The sequence below is a fragment of the Elephantulus edwardii genome, unplaced genomic scaffold (assembly GCF_000299155.1).
Source record: "Elephantulus edwardii isolate Elephantulus edwardi_28Jun2011 unplaced genomic scaffold, EleEdw1.0 scaffold00052, whole genome shotgun sequence".
In the NCBI taxonomy this organism is placed as follows: Eukaryota; Metazoa; Chordata; class Mammalia; order Macroscelidea; family Macroscelididae; genus Elephantulus; species Elephantulus edwardii.
Genome location: NW_006399802.1, coordinates 4,543,468 through 4,565,843, shown reverse-complemented (window position 1 = coordinate 4,565,843; position 22,376 = coordinate 4,543,468). Strand labels below are relative to the sequence as shown.

Below are 22,376 nucleotides of genomic sequence, written 5' to 3'. Positions count from 1 at the left end.
CATGGCTGCTGCTGCTTCCATGAGGGCTGATTGTGGATCTAGCTAAAACGAAACCTTAACAACTTCAGTCTTTTCTCCACTTATTGCAATGCTATATATTGGTCCAGTTGTGAGGATTTTTGTTTTCTTTCAGTTAGGATGTACTCCATACTGAAGACTTTGAGCTTCATCAGTAAGTGCTCCAGGTCTTTGCTTTCTGTAAGAAAGATTGTGTCATCTGCATAGCACAGGTTGTTGATGAGTCTTCTTCCAATCTTGAGTCCTTGTTTTTCATAAACTCTAGCTTCTCCAATGATTTATTTGGCACACAGACTGAATAGATATGGTGTGAAAGCATGCAACCCTGAGGTATACCTTCTTGATTTTAAACCATGAAATACCTGCTTGCTCTATTCAAATGACTATTTCTTGGCCTATATACAGACTCCCAATGAGGACAATTAAATGTCCTGGAATTCACATTCTTTTCATTTTATGCATAATTCATTATGATCCACACACTTGAATACCTTTGTATCGTCAATAAAGCGCAAGTAAATAGCCTCCGTTATTCTCTGATATTCTCAGTCAGAATCCTTATGTTAGCAAAGGTGTCCTTTAACCTACCTCATGGGGATGTCACTGGTACCTCACCATAATTAACCTCCTTGAACCTCTGTTTCCTTCTCTGTAAGGTGAGGCGTGATTGTGATTATCACCTCATAAACAAATCCCACTTCTGTTGAATCATTTCTGACTTGTAGCAACCCTAGGACAGAGTAGACCTGCCCCATAGGATTTCTGAAACTGCCTTTTCTTTCCAGCACAGAGTGGATGAGGAGTGTAAACCACTGACCTTATAGTTAGTAGCTCAATTTTAAGCCCACTATACAACCAAGACGCCTTATAGTGAGAAATAATAATGTTATCCATCTTCTATACCAAACCTAAACCTTCTGCTAGCAAGTTGATTTCAGTTTATGATAACTCTCCTTCCAGTTTCTGAAGGTGTGAATTTTAAACTGGAGGAGACAGCACACCTTTGTTCTGCAGAGCAGCTGTTGGGTTTAGACTGCTGACTTCTAAGCTAGTTATCCAGTATGTAACAATGCTATGCCCCTGGTGCTCCTTACATATATCAAGAACTCCTTATTGCTCTCCAGTCAGAACTAATTCATAGCTGACCCATCAGTGGATTTTCCCAGTAAATTACAGTGGAGGAGTCTGGTCAACTTTCTCCTGCCCAGTGACTGGTGCATTAGAACCGAACGAAGGTGCCACCTTTAGGTTAGCTCAGCCGTGCGACACCTTCAGGCTGTGCCAACAGAGGGATGGTAATGGCACCTGCCTCCTGGTGGGATTAATAGTGATACCCACTTCGTAGGTAACATCTCCAAATCTCTGTTTCCTTCTCCATAAAGTGAAGGATAATAATGACACCTATTTCATTCATTCATCATTAAACAAGTGAGATCTGGGAACATATGAATTGAACCAAAATGTGGCCTTGAGCACAAACAGAATCAGAGGTTGTTAGGGCAGGGAATGCTCTGGGAGATCTGGGGTAGCAGTTGTCATAGATGTTACAGACTGAATTGTGTCCCTCTAAGACATGTCCTTCTATTAAGGACTTCTCCAAAGTCTAAGGATAAAAATGTCATTTTGAAGATTAAGGTGCACCTGGTCCAAGCCATGATACTTCAGTTGCTTCTTATGCATCTGAAAGCTAGGTAGTGAATAAGGGTGACGGAAGAAGAATCGACACCTTTGAATTGTGGTGTTGGAGAATAGCGTGACTATCTTGTGGACTGCCAAAGGAACAAACAAGTCTGTCTTGGAGAAGGTGCAACCACAGTGGCTCCTAGAGGCGAGGATGGTGAAACTCCACCTCAGGTACTTTGGGAGTGTTCTCAAGAGGGGCCAGTCCTTGGGAAAAGACATCATGCTGGGAAGGAGAGGGAGAGAGAATCAGGGAAAGAGTGGAAGACCCTCAGTTAGAAGGACTGAGACAGCGACTGCGCCAGTGGAGTCAAGCATGCGGGAGGTCATGAGGATGGTGCAGGATAGGACCAGGTTCTGATCTGTCATTTATAGGGTCACCATGAATCATCAAGTTGAGGGAGGGCACATAACAACAACAAAATGTGTACTGGAGTCCTAACCTTGGACCTCTTGATATGATCCTGTTTGGAAATAGGGTTTTCTTTGTCATGTTAATGAGGCAGTATCAGTGCGTAATCACTTCTGAGTTATAAAAAGAGCAGATTAGACACATAAGTGGGTACAGACTGGGGAAGACAGATGCTGTGTGAGAATTGCCAAGAAAGGAATCAACACAGCCAAGACCCTGAATTGGCATTTTAGTCTCCAGAACTGTGAGAAAATAAATTCCTATTCTCTAAAACTTTTCATTTGTGGTATTTCTGTCACAGCAACCCTAGATAACTAACTAAGCCATTTGTCATGTGCTGTGGAGTCAGAACTGACCCATCGCAGACCCTCCAGCAGATTTTCAGAGGCAATAAACCACGTGCAAGGAGATTGCCCATCTTTGTTCCTTGGAGCTACTGATGGATTTGAACTGTGTACCAGAAAGGAAAGCTTGTGTCCATTGATCACTTACTCCTTATTCCCTGCCCTCTGCAGCCCCGAGCACCCACTAATCAGCTCTTGGACATTATAAATTTGCCTGTTGTGGATATTTCTATAAATGGAATCATACCATATCTGTCTAGCTTCTTTCCCTTAGCATAATACATCCAAGATTTATTTGCTTTCTAGCTGGAGTCAGTAATTCATTCCTTTTCATGGCTGAGTAATAGTCCCTTGTATGGATATACCACATTTTGTTTAACCATTCACCATTTGATGGATGTTTGGGCTGTATAGTTCAACTTTTTACCTGAGTCTTTTCTCTACCACTGCACTGAGAGTCCCCTGATGACTGGAGCCACGTGTCACCTTTGGTGTATTCCCAGTACTTGTCACAGAATCTGACTCTAAATCATTATTATGGAATGAATTAATGTTCTGTGGTGCCATTACACCGTGTATCAGATTGATTAAATTAGCTCTGTATCCTTCATTCCTTTTAGGGTATGAGTCCCCCGAGAGAAGGGATGATGTCTTATCCATCCCGTAGCTTGTCCAGACCCTCTGTTATTGCTTGGCACAGCTTGAACGAATGTCCCATTCGGAAGAGCGGATGTGGAGTGGAGAGGAGGGGAGATCGGTGGGCTGTGGCGTGGCGTGGAGCATGCTTCCTCGTCAGCAGGCAGCCGAAGCCCCCAGCCCCAAAGGAAGCGCTGACACCTTGTGATATTTACGCAAACCTGCAGAAAAGAGCACCCTCCCCCCTGACAGGCAGCTCGCATGCGCTTTGCATTTGTGACCCTGACTTTTGAAAATGTCACACCTGCAAACACGGGAGACTTATTGACAGCTAATTAGGAGACGCAGTTTGTATCCACAAGCCTTTGAAAAACATTTTGTAAATTGGGTAATTGGCTTTAACAGTGCAGAGGAGAGCTGTGTGCGATGACTCCATCATGCTAAGATAACACAGCCTGCAACCGCCCAAGAATTCGGAGTGACAGCTTCAGGGAGTGCACAGAAATGCCAGTTTCCCCTCAGCATGCAGGATGGACAGCCTGGCTCTCGGGGGACTCTTAGAAGCAGATGGTCTGTCCATCACCCCAGGGAAGGGGTGTGAAAAACTCAAGACGGCTGTAGTTAATAAGCTCTTTGGGACAGCAATGCAGCCAGGACTACTTTTAGTTCAGGCTGTATCCACCCGGCATACACCAGACATTTAATCCAGCCAGCATGGATTCAGGCTCTTTGGGGCCAGATTAAGACTGAAGCAAAACTGGTGCCCAAAGGGGCTTAGCTCTCTCCTTCCATGAGTTCGACAAACCTCGCTCCAACAAGTACCCAGAGGCACCTCACGTTAGGGAGCCTCCTGCACTAAGGCGCTTAGCGTGCTCTGTGTGTGGCATAGAGCCACCTAACCACACGAGCCATCTTGCACAGGCTTCCTGGTTCTGCTGCCACCTCTTCTCTGCCGCCTTCCATCTTCAGGATGGCAGCTTTCTCTCTGCCTCTGGGGGTCAGGGGATGTTTCAGTGCAGAACCCAGGTCAAAGCAACCTGTTCTACTCCAGGCAGTCGTGGTAGTGAAGGACCTTCCTTCTGCCTCTGGGACAGCTAATTTAAAGCACAATGAGATGGCAAAACTGACAAATCCCCTTGTCGGGTTTCATTTGCTTTATTTCTATTTCACCTCCACAGGAGAGCCATATAACTTACTTGCATTATTAACAGACTTCCCCTTCGTGGGCCACAAATATCTTACCTGCATAACCTCATCCAATCGTTTTTGAAGCAATTACAAGACCATACATGGCTCGCTTGAAGGGCTGTATTTAGTCGTTCACCGCACCCTCAGGGATCTGCCTCACTCTCACTGGCCCTGAACTTTACCCTCTAGTGACCTCCTCCAGGGATTGGTCCTTTCTGATCACATGTCTAGGAGCTCTGATGGTCTAAGGAGTTGCACTGCCAACTCAAAGGCAGGCAGTTCAGCTCCACCGTCTGATGGACAGTCTCCTCCTGTGTGACTTCCAACCTCGGAAAACCCACTGGCAGGTCTGATATTAATCTGTTCTGACTTGACAGCAGTTGTGTTGGGTTTTTTATTTTAATTGATGCCCAAAGCAAGGCAGTTAGACAGTTTTCTGAGATGACCCACAGTTTTTACTGGCTAAATTTTGGTAAGAGCCTTGATGACACTGTGTTAAGGTGCTCAGTGAACTAACTGAAAATTTGGCCGCCTGAACACATCAGTTACTCTGCCAGAGAAGGAGATGGCAGGTGACTTCCAGCTTCCAAATAAAGATTCCAGCTTGGAAACCCTGTAGGGCAATTCTACTCTGTCCTAGAAGGTCACCATGTGTCAGAATTGACTCAGTGGCAGCAGCTTAATTTTAGACAGTAGGCATAATGGTGGACCTGTCTTCCTAGTCTGTCTTGGTGTACAAGCTCCGCTGAATCAAGCTCATCAGGAGCGGCCCTGGTGGTATGTAAAATACTGGTGACATAGTTTTCAGGATCATAGCAACAGGCAGGGCACTGCTGCTTGACACACTGGCAGATGGCTGACTGGTGGTGAGTTATAGTAACCAAAAACAAACAAACAAACAAACAAACCTATTGTGTCAAGTTAATCCTGACTCAAACTAACCCGGTAGGACAGAGTAGAAATGCTGTGGAGTGTTTCCGTGGTGGAAGCCTGAATGGGAGCAGGCTGCCCCATCCTTGTCCCATGAAGGTGACTGTCAGCTTCAGATTGCCAACCTTTTGGTTAGCACCCGAGCACTTTAATCACTGCACTAACAGGTCTCCTGTTGGCACTGCTGTTGTTGTCATGTGCTGTCAATTTGGATGACTCTTAACTGACCCTCCAGCAGGTTTTCAGAGGTGGTAAGTAAATTGCATGGGAGAAGATTGTATATCTTTCTTCCACAGAGCAGCTGGTGGATTCAAACCGAGTGCCTCTGGGACTGCAGCACAGCTTCTTACTAGGAAGGCCTCCAGAGCTCTGTGGGTACTGCTAGGACCTGCTTTATAAGTTTGCTGAGAAAATTGAGTGAGTTAATGTACCTAAAGCAATTAGAATGATGTCTGCTTAAAAAGAGGCTACCTAGAGATTTACAGCTATTGCTTGTTGCTTCCATATTTAATATGTCAGCCAGCAATAGCGACTGTTCTATCAGTCAGAGGAGTAACTGTTTTGATCAAGGAATTTTCGTCAGTCACGTGAATTTATTTCTTCTTGGATATCCCCCAATCCTTAATGGAGGCTCAAAAATGTTTGAATGAATTCGCTTCAATGGAAACACAGTCCAGTGTGTATTTCATTCACATGGTGCTGGTTTGATTTAAACATGATTTAGCAGCAGTAAGGCTGAGGTCCTGTCCTTGAGCTCGGAAAGTCAAACACAGAACATGAAAAGGGACACTGAGCTAGTTGAGAAAACATTCTAGTGGGAAAAGCTGCTGGCTGAAGAATGACCTTTTTATTTTTTCCTTTATAAAAATAATATGTGTATGTTTCTTTTTCTTCAAGTAAAGCAAAAATACATGAAGAAAAAAAATATATGAAGACTAGGGAGGGAAAGAATGGCTCCAACTCCCCCATCTTTACCATTATTCACCTCACATTCCAAATATCACCCTATGCATAGAATGAAAATATAGAGGCAGACAGAAATAATTTTATGAAGTGAGGTCATTATTCTAGGTTATTTAAAATTAATGTTAAATTTAATTTATGTGAATGCAACGGAAGAAAAGAAGGCAAAGTCAACTAGAAGAAATTGCTTGATGTTAAATAATTTTGCCTCAGTGCAGAAAAATATTTGTTTCTGAAATATCTCTCTAAGGGTAATAAAAGATTATCACAAGCAGTGAGGTTAGAGGCTTGGCTTTTAAACTCCAGTTTTCAATTTTAGATGGTATCGATTAAAGTCCTTCTATGGAAGAGGAGGAAATTAGCAATCTTAGAATTCCTTTTCCCTCCTCCGCCTGCTGATTTCTGTGTAGCGTTATTATCTGCGTTTTACCAATTGTTTCATGTTTAATGGGTCCCCTTCTCCCAGCCGCTTCCTTTTATCACTGGCCCTCCATTCCTGAGATCTGTATTTTGATTCCGTTTTTTGATTGGCTGGATTTTATCATGAAGAAGTATATTAGACTTCTCCAGAAAGCAGAACCCGATACCCTTAGGTTGGTCCAACTCATACGGGCCCCATGTGCTATAGAACGGAATTGCAGCTTAGGGTTTTCTTATCCATAATCTTCACAGAGGGAGCTCAGGTCACCTTGTGGTGAGAAGTTGCACTGCCAACCCAAAGGCAAATGCTTCGAATCCAGCAGCTTCTCTGAGGAAGAAAGATGAGCAGTCTCCTCCTATGTGATTTACAGCCTCTGAAAACCGGCTGGAGGTCCAGCTGGAAGTCAATTCCAACTCCACGGTGTATGACAACAATAAATCATGGAAGCAGATTAGAGTACTTCAGAGTGAGTTCAAACCATCAACCTTAGCTAGCAGTTGTGTTCTAACTATTGACACCACCTAGGGACATGCCTCAGAGCTAACCCTCCATGGGGTTTCTGAGGCTGGAAGTCACATATGAAGGGATTGCTCATCATTCTCCCTCAGAGCCGCTGGTGAATTCCAGCTGCCAGAGAGACATGGCTTTTGGTGGTGCAATGATTAAGTGTCCAGCTGCTAACCCAAAGGTCTGGGATTGAACTCGCCTTCAGTCTTCTGTAATGATTGTAACCTTGGTATACTGATGGGGTTGTTGTAATCTGTTCTACAGGGCTGCTGTCAGTTGGAATCTATTTGGTGCAGGGTTGAATGTTTTAGAGAGAGAGAGAGAGAGAGAGAGAGAGAGAGAGAGAGAGAGAGATACTGGTTGTTGTTATGCACGGTCGAGACAGAACTGACCCATAGCTGACTCTCAAGTGGGTTTTCAGAGGCAGTGCTTTGCACAGGAGGAGATTGCTCATCTTTCTCCCATGGAGCATCTGGTGGATTCGAACTCTGTGCCTTCAGGTTGACAGTGCAGCCCTTTACCACTAGGCCCCCCGAGGTCCATGCATTATGTGTTGCTATTAGGTGCTGTCACGTTAGCTTTGCTAACTAGTCACCTCAGGTACAGCAGGACACAGTACCACCCAATCTCGCACCTCCCTCACCGTCTTGGTTGTTCTTAAGGCCATTACTGCAGCTGCAATGTAAGTCCACTTCCGCTGGGTCAGTTCAGACCTGCAGTGAGCCTCTGTTGGGTTTCTGGGGCTGTAAGTGTCCCTAATGGGAGTTGACTGCCCAGCTTTCCTCAGTAAAGCTGCTAATAGGTTTGAACCACTGACCTCTCAGCAGTGCAGCATGCTACCCCCTTACACCTCTAGAGCTCCCAATATACACCACAGTGTTTCAAAATAAAATGCTATAGTGTTTGCGGTAGAATATACACACACACACACACACACACACACATTGTTGTTGTTGATTGCCTTTGAGTTGAGCAGGACTCATAGTGACCCTGTGAACAAAAGGCCTGAAGCCCTTCTACAGCTATCGACATTTATCAAAGTTCGTAGAGTTTCCAGAGGCATGTTGTTTAGGAAGTGGATGCCACTCCTGCTTCCAGACCTGTCACAGTGTGTTATTGTTGTTAGGTGCTGTTGCATCACCTGTATGAGCAACCCTATGTACAGGAGCTTTCCCTGTCCTGAGCCAGTCTCACTAATTCCAACACACCAACCCCCATTGCCCCAATTACTGTATCAATCCATCTCATCCGGGGTCTCCCTCTCCTGCGCTGTCCATCCACCCTTTGAATGAGCATGATGTCCTTCTCTAAGGACCGATATCTCCTGGCCACGTGCCCAAAGTAAGTGAGGCGGAGCTTCAAAATCATAGCCTCCAAGAAGAGACTTGGTTTCATCCTCTCCAAGAAAGACCTATGTTCAAGTTCGTTCCATGATATGTTCAAGATTCTTCATACACACACACACACACACACACACACACACACACACACACACACACACGCTGATGTAATCAAGAAGAACAGACAGAGAAGGACAAAATTCAGATTAGAAGTTCTCCCAGTTTAGGAAGGCTATGTTGCTGGGGTGGTCACACAAGGGCTTCAGTATTGGCCTTAAGTTGGACTCATTGTATGTTCAATTACTGGTTTTCATATTTTATAAATGTACACATATCTTTTTCTAGGATTGGAATATTTCATAACACATTATGTGTGAAACAAGGTAGTGCTCTGAGGCTTTACTTCTGATTGAATTCTTACTATGCCTGTGCTCCTGGGTGAATTCTTGAACCTCTTTGAGCCCCAAATTCTTTTATCTATAAAACGGAACTCTTGGAGGACTTCCAGCCCTGTGCCTACTGCATACATAGTGCACACTGTGTAGCAGCCCATGTTCTCTTTCTGTGCAAGGGCGGTGGAGGATTTGGGGTTCTGTTTTCAGAGCAGTGTCCTAAAAATGTCTGTCATCTGAGCCCTTTATAGAGAATGGCGTGGAGATGAGAACAGTGTGAAACCACAGCATGTGGATGGTCGGAGACCTAAGGGTGTTATGGCCTGAAGACCTCTGTCGCTGTCGCCATGGCTGAGGTTCAGTCTGAAGGACTCTCTTCACGGGGTTGTTATTATTTGCTGCCGAGTCGACTGTGACTCATAGTGACCCTGTTAATGAACAACAGATCTGAATGTCGCGCTGTCCTATGCCATCCTCACAATCTGATATCTCACAGTCACGGTCGATCATGTCACTGAGGGTTGTCCTCTCTTTCACTGACCTTCTACCTTTTCCGGCATAAAATCTTCCTCCAAGGCCTGGCCTCTCCTGCTAACATACCCCAAATATATGAGATGATGTTTCTCCACCCTAACTCCTAAGGAAGCTTCCTCCAGAATGGATTTGTTCATTCTTTGGGGAGCCCATGACACATGCAATACTTTTCGCCAGTGCTACAACTTGAAGGCATCATTTCTTCAACTATTGTGGCATATAATTGTCCTGACAGGCTTTAGAGCAAAATTGACAAATTATGTTCATCTGCCAAATCTGACTGTCACCTAGTTTTGTGAATAATACTTTATTGAAACATTGCTGTGCACATTCACTTATGTATTATCTCTGGTCTTTTGGCATAGTAGGTTAAGTGTTGGCTGCTAACTGAAAGGCTGAGGGCTCGAATCCACCAGCTGCTTCTTGGGAGAAAGATGAGCAGTCTCTTCTAGTTAAGACTTACAGCCTCAGAAACCCAAGGGAGGGTCCCAGGAGTCGATATCAACTCACTGGCAGTTGGTTTGGTCTTGATATTTTTTTAGTATCTGCTTTCCCACAACATCAGCAAACGTTGAATCCTTGTGAGAGAGACTGTATGGCCCACAAAATGTAAAATATTTACTCTCTAGTCATTTATGGGAGGGTTTGCCAATGTCTGCTGTAGAGGGAGGAGTTGGAACAGGGGATGCAATGGGAAGTGAGGTTTTAAGACTGGCCAAAGAAGAATTAGCTTCGTGGTGAGGGAATGAGAACACTGTCCCTGGAGGTATGTAAACGGACTCAGACCACTGCATGCACTGGATACTTCCAGGGGCCTGGTGGATTAGGATAGGTTGGACACGCTCGCTTTGAAATTCCACTTCATTCTGAAATTCTGTGTGGAATAATTCCCAGATTCAAATGAGTTGTTACTAACTGACATTTTCTTGGCATTTTTACATTTTAACTCTCAGCACAACATTTTCTTTGAAATTTTTAGGTCACGAAAGTATTTTAATTCTTTAAAAATGAGATTTAAATGAAAATGGATTTTGCTCTGGAGTCCCACTTTTTCATTTAAAAAATTGATTTGTGTGGCCTTTGGATCTCTCCTCATTTATAGGTGCTGGATCTTCTGAGCCTCCATGAGTATGACAAGTCTGTCCTGTGGTGAAGAGGAGGCCACTAGGAATGAAACTGTAGAAGGGGGTTTGGAGGAAGTGCCATGAGTGACATTGAATGTGGAGTCAGAGAAAGAGAGGAAGGGGAAGTTATAGGTATTGAAGGCCTATTGTGTTCCAGGGGCCAGTGGTGGTTCTCAGATTCAGTTCACATCTTCTGTGTGGGAGAGACTCAAACTCTATTCCTGGCTAAGTGCCCCTCATTCTCTGCCCCCTCTGATCTTTAGTAAAGGTTTACATGGTGCTGTATTACAGTCAAGTTTCAGCAGATGAGCACAGACAAAGAAGAAATGTCTGGCAATTTACTTAAGAAAAAAAATAAAAAGAGCTCTGGTAGCCTAGTGGCAAGATGCTACACTGCAATCCCAGAGGAAAGCAGTTCTAATCTACCAGATGCTGTGCTGGAGAAGGAGGGGCAATCTCCTCCTGTACCAGTCAGATCTGATTTGACAGTACACACAAAAAAATTTAAAAAAAAATCACCCACTAAAAATCTTCAGGAGCCCTAGTGGTATAATGGACTCTGTGTGAGACTGCTAATTGAAAGGTCAGTGGTTCAGATACACCAGCTGCTCTGCCAGAGAAAGATGGGCAGTATCCTCCTATAAAGGTGTACAACCTCCTAGACCAGACGGAGCATCACCCTGAGTCGGAATCGATTCATTGGCAATGGGTTTGACTTGGTTTTAATTGAAACCCTATGGATCCCAGCAGTCCAATCCACAGTTGCCAGTGGGGAGAAAGGAGGACTGGGCAGTGTCTTGCACTGTTGAGCCTGGGCTCCCTGTGAGTCATGGGGCACCTTGCCAGCCGTGTGCCCAACAACAGCCTTTCAGAGCTGGTGTCCATGTGGCCAGACTGTAGGTGAGAAGCCGTAGCTGGTCGTGGGAGTACCAGCTGTTGGTGAGAATGCGAACAAGAGTAGAACTGATTTCCTCTTGATACTGGTTGAATTTCATCCACAATGAGCAGTTAGAATACCCTCAAGTAGAGTCTGGAGGAGGAGACCATCATAAACCGTATCACTTTCTTCCAGGACACAGAGCACCTCAGAGGGCTTCGGAGAACAGGTCATCAGATGTTAAATTGCTGCAAGACAGCCTTACTGTAAATAATGTCTCCAATGAGACTTTGCCTAGTGGCCAACTCACCCAGAGCTGTCAGACAGACCCTAAGTGGGTGTAGAAAAGCTTCCAGCCTCTCCCTGGCTTGTGCAGGGGTGGGGCTGATGTCTGACAGAAGAGGACCTTCATCAGTGCCCTTTGAGGAACTTCTCCAAGGGCAGCACTTGAGAAGGACTCAAGTGGGAAGCACACGTGGAACCGACTTTCCCGGAGTGGGAAGGACACATCTTTTGAAACGGCCCCAGAGAGTATCAGAGTATCTGCCAGGAATCCCTCAGAAGACTAAAACTTAAACTCCCTAGTGATTAGATAAATTGGTCATTAGTGTATGTGTGTGTGTGTGTGAAAAGACATTGTAGAGTTAGAGAAGAGTACTGAATATTCCACGAACTGACAAAAGAACAAGTTGGTCTGGGCTGCTCCTTCGAGGTATTTATGGTGCAACTTTGTCATCTATATTTTGAGCTTGTTGTCAGGAGAGGCTGGACCTTGGAAAAAGACGTCATGCAGGGAAAAGTGGAGGGCCAGAGAAAAAGGAAGCTAGAAAGCCCCTCAACAAGGCGACATAGTGACTGTAGCAGGTCATGAAGATGGTGCAAAACAGAGCAAGGTTTCAATCTGTCGTTCATGGTGTCTATGAGTCATAGTCACCTTGATGGCACATAACAACAACATATTAATCCACATATACATACGTGTGTGTACATCTACACACGCATATGTATATACATACGTGCACACATATATATATACATACACATGTGGATGATCGTATGTCTATATCTTATTGCCGTCGACTTAGAACTAACTGACTCATAGCTGTCTCTCCATTGGGTTTCTGAAAATGTGAATGTGAACAGATGGGGCCACGGGTGGATTTGAACTGCCAAAGAGACACATCCTCTGGGTTAGCAGCACAATTCCCTGTGGACTAGGCTGCCAGAGTGTATGCAGAAAAATTCATGTGAGGACATTAAAACAAAACGAGATCCTATAGTTCTGTGAGAAACACATTTCAAGCCCATGTTGTTGTTCTCATGTTAGCTGCCCTGGAGTTTGTCCCAACCCATTATGACCCATGCAGGATAAAAAGAACCAGCCCCCTGGTGAGTTTCCTGAGATTTTCATTGCCTTACATTTGGAAGCATCTCACCAGGTCTTCCTTCCTAGTTTGTCTTAGTCTGGAAACCTGATGAGCATCATAGAAAAATGCAAGTGGTGGTGCAGGGGCTGTGAAGCAGGTGACCTGGCCAGGAATCAAACCTGGGTCTCCATACACAGTATAAAGGAATTTAAGCTCTACATGAAGGCTGGTTCTTTAAGCTGAATAGGTGGATCTGTAAGGAAATCCTCACCATATTAGTCTTTACTTTCCTTTTACCCAGTGTATCTGCTATCTTTTGATGCTGTAATGGATTGCCACCAATTTAGTGTCTTAGATCAGTCTCAGATCTCACAGTTCAGTGGGTCTCAAGTCCAGCACAGGGTACGTCAGCAAGGTGCTCCGCCCAGGGTCTCACCCTGCTGCAGTTAAGGTGTCCCCTGGCTGGGCTGTGTTGTGGAAGCTCTGGGAAAGATTCCAATTCCAAACTCATTCAGGAGGTTGGAAGAATTCAGTTCCTTTTAATTGTAGGACTGAAGTTCCCATTTCCTTGACACGTGACGTCCCCTTCACCTTGAAGCCAACACAGGCTCATTCAGTCCTTTTCAGGCTTCCAACCTCTGCCTTCCTCTTGTCCTCCCAGCTAAAGAATGGCCTCTGCTCTTACAGCTTTGTGGGTTGCATTGGACACACTGGGAAAGTTCAGCATGGCCTCCCTACTTCACCTTTTCATGGGCAAATTGTTTGCTGGACTGAATTTTTTGTTGGTATGTTTTCCATAGTAGAAGGCATGCAGAAATTATTTTTCCCCCTTAAGTTATATGGATATTTATACAATTACGTGAGACACATATGTCTCGTGTGGACTGATAATGAGATGAGTGGTGTGAAGCTCATTTATTTCAGATTTCGCACAGTTATACCATGTCCCCACTAGGCAACATGCCTTTCAATTGTGATGTTGGAGAAGCATAGTGAGTATCCGATGGATACCAAAAGAACAAACATATACTGCATTGAAACAGATGAGGGAGGAAACTGTTTAAAAGGGATATATGATTAGATGTTATTGTTATGACGGGAGTCCAGAACTAGGGTGGCATAACAATGAAAACATTTTTTCTTTTCAGAAAGAAATGCGAATTGTGGGGAAGGGATGTGCAGGGAGAAAAGTGCAACAATGAATGAATGGAAATCCAAAGCCTCTGTAAACTTTCATTAAAATAAATTTAAAATAAAAAAAAATAAAAAGAACAAGCCAGTTTGGCTGGGAGGAAGTGGAACCAGCACTCTCCCTAGAGGGAAGGGTGGTAAAACTTCATCTCACATATGTTGGGCATGTTGTCAGAAGGGATCAATCCTTGGAAAAAGACATCATGCTGGGAAAGGTGGACGGTCAATGAAAGAGAAGACAACCTTTGCCAAGGTGGACTGACACAGTGACCATAATAAAGGCTCAGGCATAGCATACAAGATTGTGAGGATGGCGCAGGGAGAGAGGACACAGTTCAGAGCAGTTGTTCACAGGGTCACTACGAGTTGTAGTCGATTCAGTAGCACCTGACAATAACAACAGCCAGACAATAGCACATCCTTTAGCTGGGATAACAGCTTCTCAAGAGGCTCAAGAAGCTGAATATATTTGTGGGCAATATATATGCTATGAATAATGAAAAGGTTATGATCAGCTGATTAGTAACCTTCATTACATCATAAAGTCCTATTGCCTAGGATCCTTGATATTCACAAGGGCCACAGTTCTGCCTATCACACCCAGCTGGTGAAAACTGAGTCAGATGCACATTTGGGGATACAGGAATGGTGAATTCCTAAGATCCTTTCTTTCAAATACTGGTTATTAGATAATATCACGTTTTTGAGTAGACATATTCTAATATTCTCTCCTTGTAAGAAGCCAAGCCATCATTACTAATGTAGGATCTCATACAAACTCAATACCAGAGAAATGTTTGTGAGCCAAAGATGTAAAGCAGCTCATTGTTGTGAATCTTATATTAATGCAACTTTACATCTAAATCTTGTAATACTGTGCAATCGTTGTCATTGGCTGCACATGAGAAAACAAGGTAACATCATTACAGGGATGTATTAAGATGGAAAATGAGTCAGTAAATCATGGTGGAAGCAATTAAAACATGAACTGTTGTATCCGCACATCCTCTGTTGCGGGTGGGAAGTGGTGTTTTCTGACAAGGCACAGGGATCATTAATAATGGCCCAAGAAGCAAAAAGAACTTCGCCTTTCTTCCTCTCCCCATCCCCCTCTGATGTCTTTCTCCTCCTTCTCCTTCTCCTTCTCCTTCTCCTTCTCCTTCTCCTTCTCCCTTTCTCCTTCCTCTTCGCTCTCTCTCATCCTCTTCCCATTCTTCCTCCCTCCTCTCTTTACTGATTTTCCCTTTTCTCCCTTCTTCATTTTCTGCTTTGTGAAAAAACAGAAGTAACTTGACTCATTTCTAAATTGAGCTCTGGTGGCCTAGTGGTAAAAAACTGCACTACAGTCCTGAAGGCATGCGGTTCTAATCCACCACCTGCTCCGTGGGAGGAGGACAGGCAGTCTCCTCCCGGGATATTAACTGCCTCTGAAACTTGTAGAGAGACAGCTATGGATCCAGACTTGATGTTACTCAGCAGCAACGTGTCTAAATTAATGAAAAATTGTAATTTAATTCTTTCCTAAGCATATGCAAGATAGAACCCGGCCTCCTGAGCCTGGTGCTTGCAAGCCTAGAGCCTAGGCCAGGCCTCCAGGTCCTCATCGCTCTCTACTGGTGTGAGCTGAGTTGCCGTTTCACTTTCCTACCTCCTTGCCTCTGTCCAGGCCATTCCTCCACCACCATGTCCCGTCTCCAGGGCCCCTTCCCAGAGCTCTCTGCGTCCCCCGCAGCCTGGGTCTGCCCCTCTCCTGCAGCTCTGGGCACTGTTCAGCATGTGAAGTCCCCACCAGTATTCAGGTCCCCCTGTTCCCCCAGCTAGACGGTGAGCTCACCGAAGCCGGGAGCCGTGTTGGACTTTATTTTCTATCCCCGCCAACACCCACCCACTGTGGGCTGCAGCCGGAGGAGTTCTTTAAAGAAATGAGGAAAGAGCAGTGAATACTAACTAGCTCTGATACACACTGTGGTCACTTAGGGGATGGGAGAAACAGAAAGGAAGAGGGGATACAGCGTGAACGAAGCAGGGAGAGAGACGCTGAAGCGAAGGGAAACCAGCTGATGAAGGGAGCACTCCAGGTCTCTCAGCCCTCAGTGGTTCTGGAGAGTTCTGAGAAAATGTCGAGGGAAGTGGCGGTGATAAATGAACACAGGCCCTGCCCTCCAGTGGCTTATGTTTTAGTTCAGAAGAGCAGTTAATGATAAGACAAAGATAGAAAAGATGACTTGGAAATATGTTAGGACACGAAACAGACTGATGTGTTAGAGACTGATTGAGGTGGGACTCATTCGGGGTGGAGGGACAGTGAAGCCTGAATGAGTGATGAGCAGTGAGCTGTGCTGAGAACAAAGAGCAAAGGAAACAGCATGTGCAAAGGCCCAGAGGCAGCAGGCGGGGAATGCCGGGGCCAGAGAGGAGGCTGGGGAGACTGTGCTTGGTGAGCAAGGGGAAAGGGGGGGGACTTGAACAGGGTAGTAGTTGGGAGCTGGATGACATGACCTCTTGTTTCCATCTCTCATGATACCGAATGTTGAGAAAAGAGCCCCGTGGTGGTACATAATTGAAAGGGAGAGTTCCATGACCACGTCGTCTTTTCTAACGGCACTTCGCATTTTCCAGCCGCCCTGCTGAAGAGTCCACCTGACTGTAGGGACATGGGATATTTAGCAGTTGATCGAGTCCGGGACAATTTACAATTCTGTAAAACTGATAAGGTGCGCGATGGTCAGTGATTTTCTGCTCTAGCCTCAGAGGTCATCGCTTTAGTGCTGTACAGGACGTTAACCCGTCTGAATAGTTTAGCAATCCTCTCTTATTTTGCTCATTCACTATAAAAATCTGTTCCTCCGATTCTCTCTTGAACCCACTTTGTCGTGCTGCAGATCCGCTGAGTAGTGAGTTAAATAAAACATTGACATGTGCTCACTTCTCTATTTTTATTATGTTTCTAACCTTTCGAGAATTAGACTCTGAAAGAAGTTTGGGTTTTGATGTGCAAGGAAAGCAGGGGAGTGAGAAGAACGGATTTCTTACAAAAGAAGCCTGCTTGGTGGCGAAGGGTTTTTGGTGGATGTGGTTAACACCACCTTCCGGGGTGAGGTGACCAGATGGCTGGGAGAGCGGTGGAAGGAGGTGGAGGGAAATGGGCTGGGTCTGACTCCCAGCGGCCGCGGGCGAGCTCTCTTTCCATCCGCATTGGATGACCATGAAGCTTTGGGCCGTTTTCTTCTCTGGAACCTCGGCCAGAGCTTTGATCACCACTCATGTTCCCTCAATATCTGGTCTTGGGCGCAGACCTGGACATGCGGTTCTCTTTGGGCTCTTCATCTTCAAAATAAATTTATCCCTGCATTGGGGAGAGCCCAGGGTGAGGGATTTGGGGGGCCTTTTTCTTCATGTGCTGTAGCGGGAGATATCTGGGGAGCTGCAAGTCATAGATTTGGAAGATTCCAGTTAAGCACTTTACCACTAATCAGAAGGTTTGACAATTTGAATCTACACAGATGAACCGCAGAAAAAAGGCCTGGCAGTCTGCTTCTGAAAGATCACGGCCTGAAAAATCCCATGGAGCACACTTCTACATTGTAGTGCACATTGGGTTACCATGAGTTAGAACTGGCTTGAAGACAACTGTTTGGGGGTTTGCTATTTTGTTTTGTTTTGTTTTTAGGAGGAGAGTGAGATGGAGCTGCCAAGGTTACACTTCATTGAATTCACAGCTCAGTCCCCAACACGGGAGCAGAGAAACCAGAAGGTTTCCCACGAGGAAAGATGTGTTTGTGTATACCCACGGTTGGGCTCTTGCCCCTGGGAAAAGCTGTTTCTAATTTGGGCTTCTCTCTCTGTGTGTTTCTCCCCAGTGTGATAATGCAAAAGGGCTGAAAGCCTTCTACGATGCAATAAAATACGGGCCGAACCACTTGATGGTGTTTGGAGGCGTCTGTCCATCCGTCACATCCATCATCGCTGAGTCCCTCCAAGGCTGGAACCTGGTGCAGGTAAGGCCCGCCCACCTTCCCTCGGGGGACCCTCTCTGACTTGCCACACGTCTCTTGCGGGAATGGTTCTCTATGGTGGTTCCTATGCTGACAGCTCCTTCTGGGTTTTCCCTGGATGGCTGCATAGTTTTTCGTTGTCCCAACTGCCAGGGCAGCCCCTCCCGCCTGACCTTGCATGGCCACCAAGATGGGTGTCTAAAGGGCATCCTTGACTCGACCCTGTGTTTTAAAACCCTCACTGGCCCACCACTAACTCCTTAGCTTCATGTTCAGAGCCTTCAGTGTCTGGCCAGGTTCATGTCCACTGTCTTCTCCTGCCCAAGGCTCTCGTTTACACCATGATCCTTGCAGGCCACTCACCTGTCTGAGTTATCTAGGGATGCTGGAAAACATACTACAACTGGGTAGCTTTCACCAACAAATTTTTTTTTTCTTGAACAGTTTCTTTAGGAAACTAGAATCCAAGTTCCAGCTGCTGGCTCTCAGGGAAGACCCTCTCTATCCTTTGTAGAGGAAGGTCTTTGTTTCTTTTAACATCTGGAGGCCCAGCATTCTCCATGTGTCTCCATGTACCTTGGCCTTCCCTGATGCCAAGGAGCTTCTTCAAGCAGATCCATGAGTCTGAAAGGACACATTCCAGTCCTGGCAGTTCTTCCTTGGTAGTACTGAGGTCCTCCCTCCCTTCCAGTTGACTTTCTCCCCTTTTATCTTTTTTTTTTTTTAATTTAAATTTATTATTCGTTTCAGTAAAAATTTACAGAGACTTTCCCCTTTCATCGTTAATGAGATACACCCTTGGGAAACTTCCCTTATATTTGTCAAGCTGTGCTCTGGTGGCCTAGTGGAGATACCCTGCTATCCCAGAGATGAGCAGTTCGAATCCACAAACTACTTTGAGGTAGAAAGATGACAGTCTCTTTTCATGGGATTTACAGCCTCTGAAAACCCACTGGAGGGTCAGCAAAGAGTTTTCAACTCAACCGCAACGCATGAGTGAATGACACGTGATTATACAGTGTTGTGTTTCATCTTTAATTATCTTATAATTATTTAGTTAATCAGATCATGAGAGGGCATTACACAGTGTATATATTATTACATAGTTTTTTGGTGGGGGGGACTTAATACAATCCAGAATCTCATCTCTCTACAAGTGAACTCTGAACCTTTGGAGCTTCAGAGCCCTGCTCTTGCTGTTCTCTTAGACATAAAAACCCTTTTCCAACTCCCCACTGAAGCTCCTTTTTATCCACTAAGTCTGTCTTAAGTCTTCTTTTTGTGGTTAAGCCTTTCTGGGGGCTCCTGGCCAATTATCCACTCTTTGCACTAGAAGATTTTATATGCTGTCAAATGTTCTGCCTAGGAATGTGTGGTCTGGTGTAGGTGGGACTCACCAACATCAGCTGTTAGTCAGAGTTAGAAGAGTGAGAAAGATGCAAGTGCCAGAATAAGTGGTGTTATTTCTTAGCTTCCTCCAAACATCTATCCATCCATCCATGTAACAAATGTTTACTGAGAAGCTATTATGCACCTAGAATTTTGGTAGACACTAGGGATATAGGCCTGAAGAACACACACAGTCCCTGTCCATTTGGAGTTTTCTTTCTAGAGGAAGGAGATAATCAATGCAAATCAACAGTTAAATAATAATAATACTAAGAACTAGCACTTACAAGGGTTGCTCTTGTGGCCTTGTGGTAAGGAGTTATGCTGAAGGCATGAGATTTAAATCTACCACCTGCTCCGCCAGAAAAAGATGGGCAGTCTCCTCCCGTGAGGTTTACAGCATCTGAAAACCCACTGGAGGGTCTGCTATGCCTCTGTCCTGACTCAACAGCACATAACAGCACCACTTACATAATATTACGCTCTGGTGGCCTGGTGGTAAGAAGCTTCACTGCCATCCTGAAGGCATGCAGTTCAAATCCACCAGCTACTCTGTGGGAGAGGGATAGACAATCTCCTCCTGTGAGATTAACGGTCTCTGAAAACCTGCTGGAGGGTTGGCTATGGATTGGTTCTGACTCAATGGCAAAAAGCAACATAGGATTTATTAAATGCAATTATTTAGCACTTATCTGCTAACCGAAAGGTTGATGGCTTCTGTCCACCCCAAGCAACTTGGAAGAAAGATCTGATGATCTAGTTCTGAAAAAATGAAAAAACAAACAAACAAATTGTAAACTCATGGCATACAGTTCTACTGTTATACACATGGGGTACTAGGTACCCCGTGACAACTTCATGGCAGCTGGGTAGAGGTTACTCCGTACCAGAGCTGTTGTGAGCTCTTATATGTATTTAATCCTATTATCTTCTGTATACAGTGTTATTGAATACTGCCAAGTTGGAACCAACCCACAGCTTACCCTCTAGTGGGTTTTCCGAGGCAATAAATTGCACGGGAGATTGCTCATTTTTCTCCCATGGGACAGATGGTAGTTTTGAACCATGTGCCTTTGAGATCACAGTGGAGTTTCTTACCACTAGGCTACCAGTAGACACTCTTTATAAGTCCCATTTTACAGATAAGAAAGCTGAGGTACAGAAAAAAGAAGTAACTTCTTCTAGGACTCACAGCTAATAAGTAATAGACACAAGAGTTGTTCTGTTGTGGCACAGTCTATGGTAGAAAGAAACAGAGTGAAGGGGTAAATAATGGAATGCAGGGACAGCTGCTTCGAGGAGGTGACATTTGAGCTGAGACCTGAAGGGCAAGAAGGAGCCGGCTGGGTGAAGAGTTTCTCTATTAGGGGTTGAATAGTAAACATAAACAGCCTATGATGGGAAAGAACCCGGTGTGTTCATGGAACAGAAGAGAGGGCAGTGGTGCTGAGCCTGGTAGACAAGGAACCAGGATGGTAAGAATAAGAATGAAGAGTGAGGCAGAGGCATCTGCTTTCACTTGTGACAACAGAGGGCTTTCTCTGAGTCAGGCCTTGTGTGCATAGGGTGTGGGGGGAGAATCTCACACTTATTGCCAAGAGAGGTGATAAGAGTGAGCCGTGGCAGAGGTGTGGTTAGGGAGGGAGACACCCAGGGAGCCTCTCAGCTCAGCCAGGGTGGCGGGGGGGTTGGGGGGCAGGAAGTCTTCTCAGCAGAGGTGATGCTGATGGGGGAGAGGCGTTGGACAGCTGGAGTGGTGGAGGAGACTGGGCGAGTAAGAGCGGGAAGTGAGAAAGCGAGTGGGCTTGGGAGCAGTGATTCATTTGTGGTGGCCGGAGTGGGCCATGCCGTATGTGGGCAAATGCAGTAGGAGAGGGAACCAGGAAAGCAGCTCAGTGTGATCCTGTGCAGACCTGGTGGGATTACTGGAGCCACCCAGCTCAGCATGTGAAGAGCCTGTCCTCAAGTCCTCCAGTGACTCACAGATGGCCATGAGGCCTGGGTCAAGTCACTGACTTCCGTAAGCTTTCCTGGGTCCTGGGGAACCCAACCCCGCTCTCTCGGAGCCCTGAGCTCCGGCTGAGCAGGCCGGCTGCCTCTCTGAGATCCACCCTCCTCATCAGTGGAACTGGGTTAACAGTAATACCAATGCATAAGGCTTAGTACGGATTAGGAGTCCCTTTGGTGCAAATAGCCAAGGGCTTGGCTACAACAGAAGGATTGGAGGTTCAAGTCCTCCTGGAGGCACTTCAGAAAAAATCCTTCTGAACAGTCAGCCACTAAGAGCCTGATGGAGCTTGGTTTTACCAGACATGCATGAAATCTCCGTAGGGCTGAGATGATGGCAATTGGCTGGTTTTCAGTTTTGCTTTGTTTTGCATGGATTAAATTATTTGTGAGTGATTAGGCCAGAGCCTGGTGAGCACTGTGGATTACTAGTTTTATCGTTGCTGTTATTCCCTTCTGCCTCTTGCTCCTCTCATCACAAATTCCAACTTCTTAGCATTTCTGCTCTCAAAAAGCATATATGACATGGAAGCAGGAATGGCATCCACTTCCTAAACAACATGCCTCTGGAAACTATGAACTTTGAGAAATGACAATAGAAAGGCTTCAGGTCTTTTGTTCATAGGGTCACTATGAGTCATGCTCGACTCAACGGTAATGAACAACGACTACAACCCATTCTTTGACACCTAGTTGAAATGCAGCCTCCTCCAGGAAGTGTTCCCTGAATTGCCAACTTTTTGGTTAACAACCAAGTGTTAATCATTTGTATCACCCAAGGACTTCTTAACTTTGTTGTTATTAAAAAAATAGAATTCTGTAGAAAAGACTTTGTTCTCCATATGTTAGTAGTGTGTCTTTCATATAGTCTCCATGAGACTTGAATAGTCTTGAACACAGGCAGGGCCCTTTACATCCTCTTCCCTTTCCACTGCCTGGCCCAGCACCCAGTGCTGTGCAGCAGGTCCTCACTGTGTGCTGGCCTGACCTGAGCTCAGTGCAGTGTGGTCATTGGAGAGTCCCTTCCATGTGAGTGTGACCATGGGAGGCAGCGGGGAGAG

General features: G+C 45.3%; 1 protein-coding gene across 1 annotated transcript in view; it reads left to right on the top strand.

Annotated features, from left to right (window-relative positions):
- Window positions 1-22,376, top strand: part of GABBR2 (gamma-aminobutyric acid (GABA) B receptor, 2) — a 518,990-nt gene that overhangs the window by 151,141 nt on the left and 345,473 nt on the right. The window contains exon 2 of the mRNA XM_006886874.1: window positions 17,785-17,922. Within this exon, the coding sequence (XP_006886936.1) occupies window positions 17,785-17,922 (138 nt within the window). The remainder of the gene's footprint in view (window positions 1-17,784; window positions 17,923-22,376) is intronic.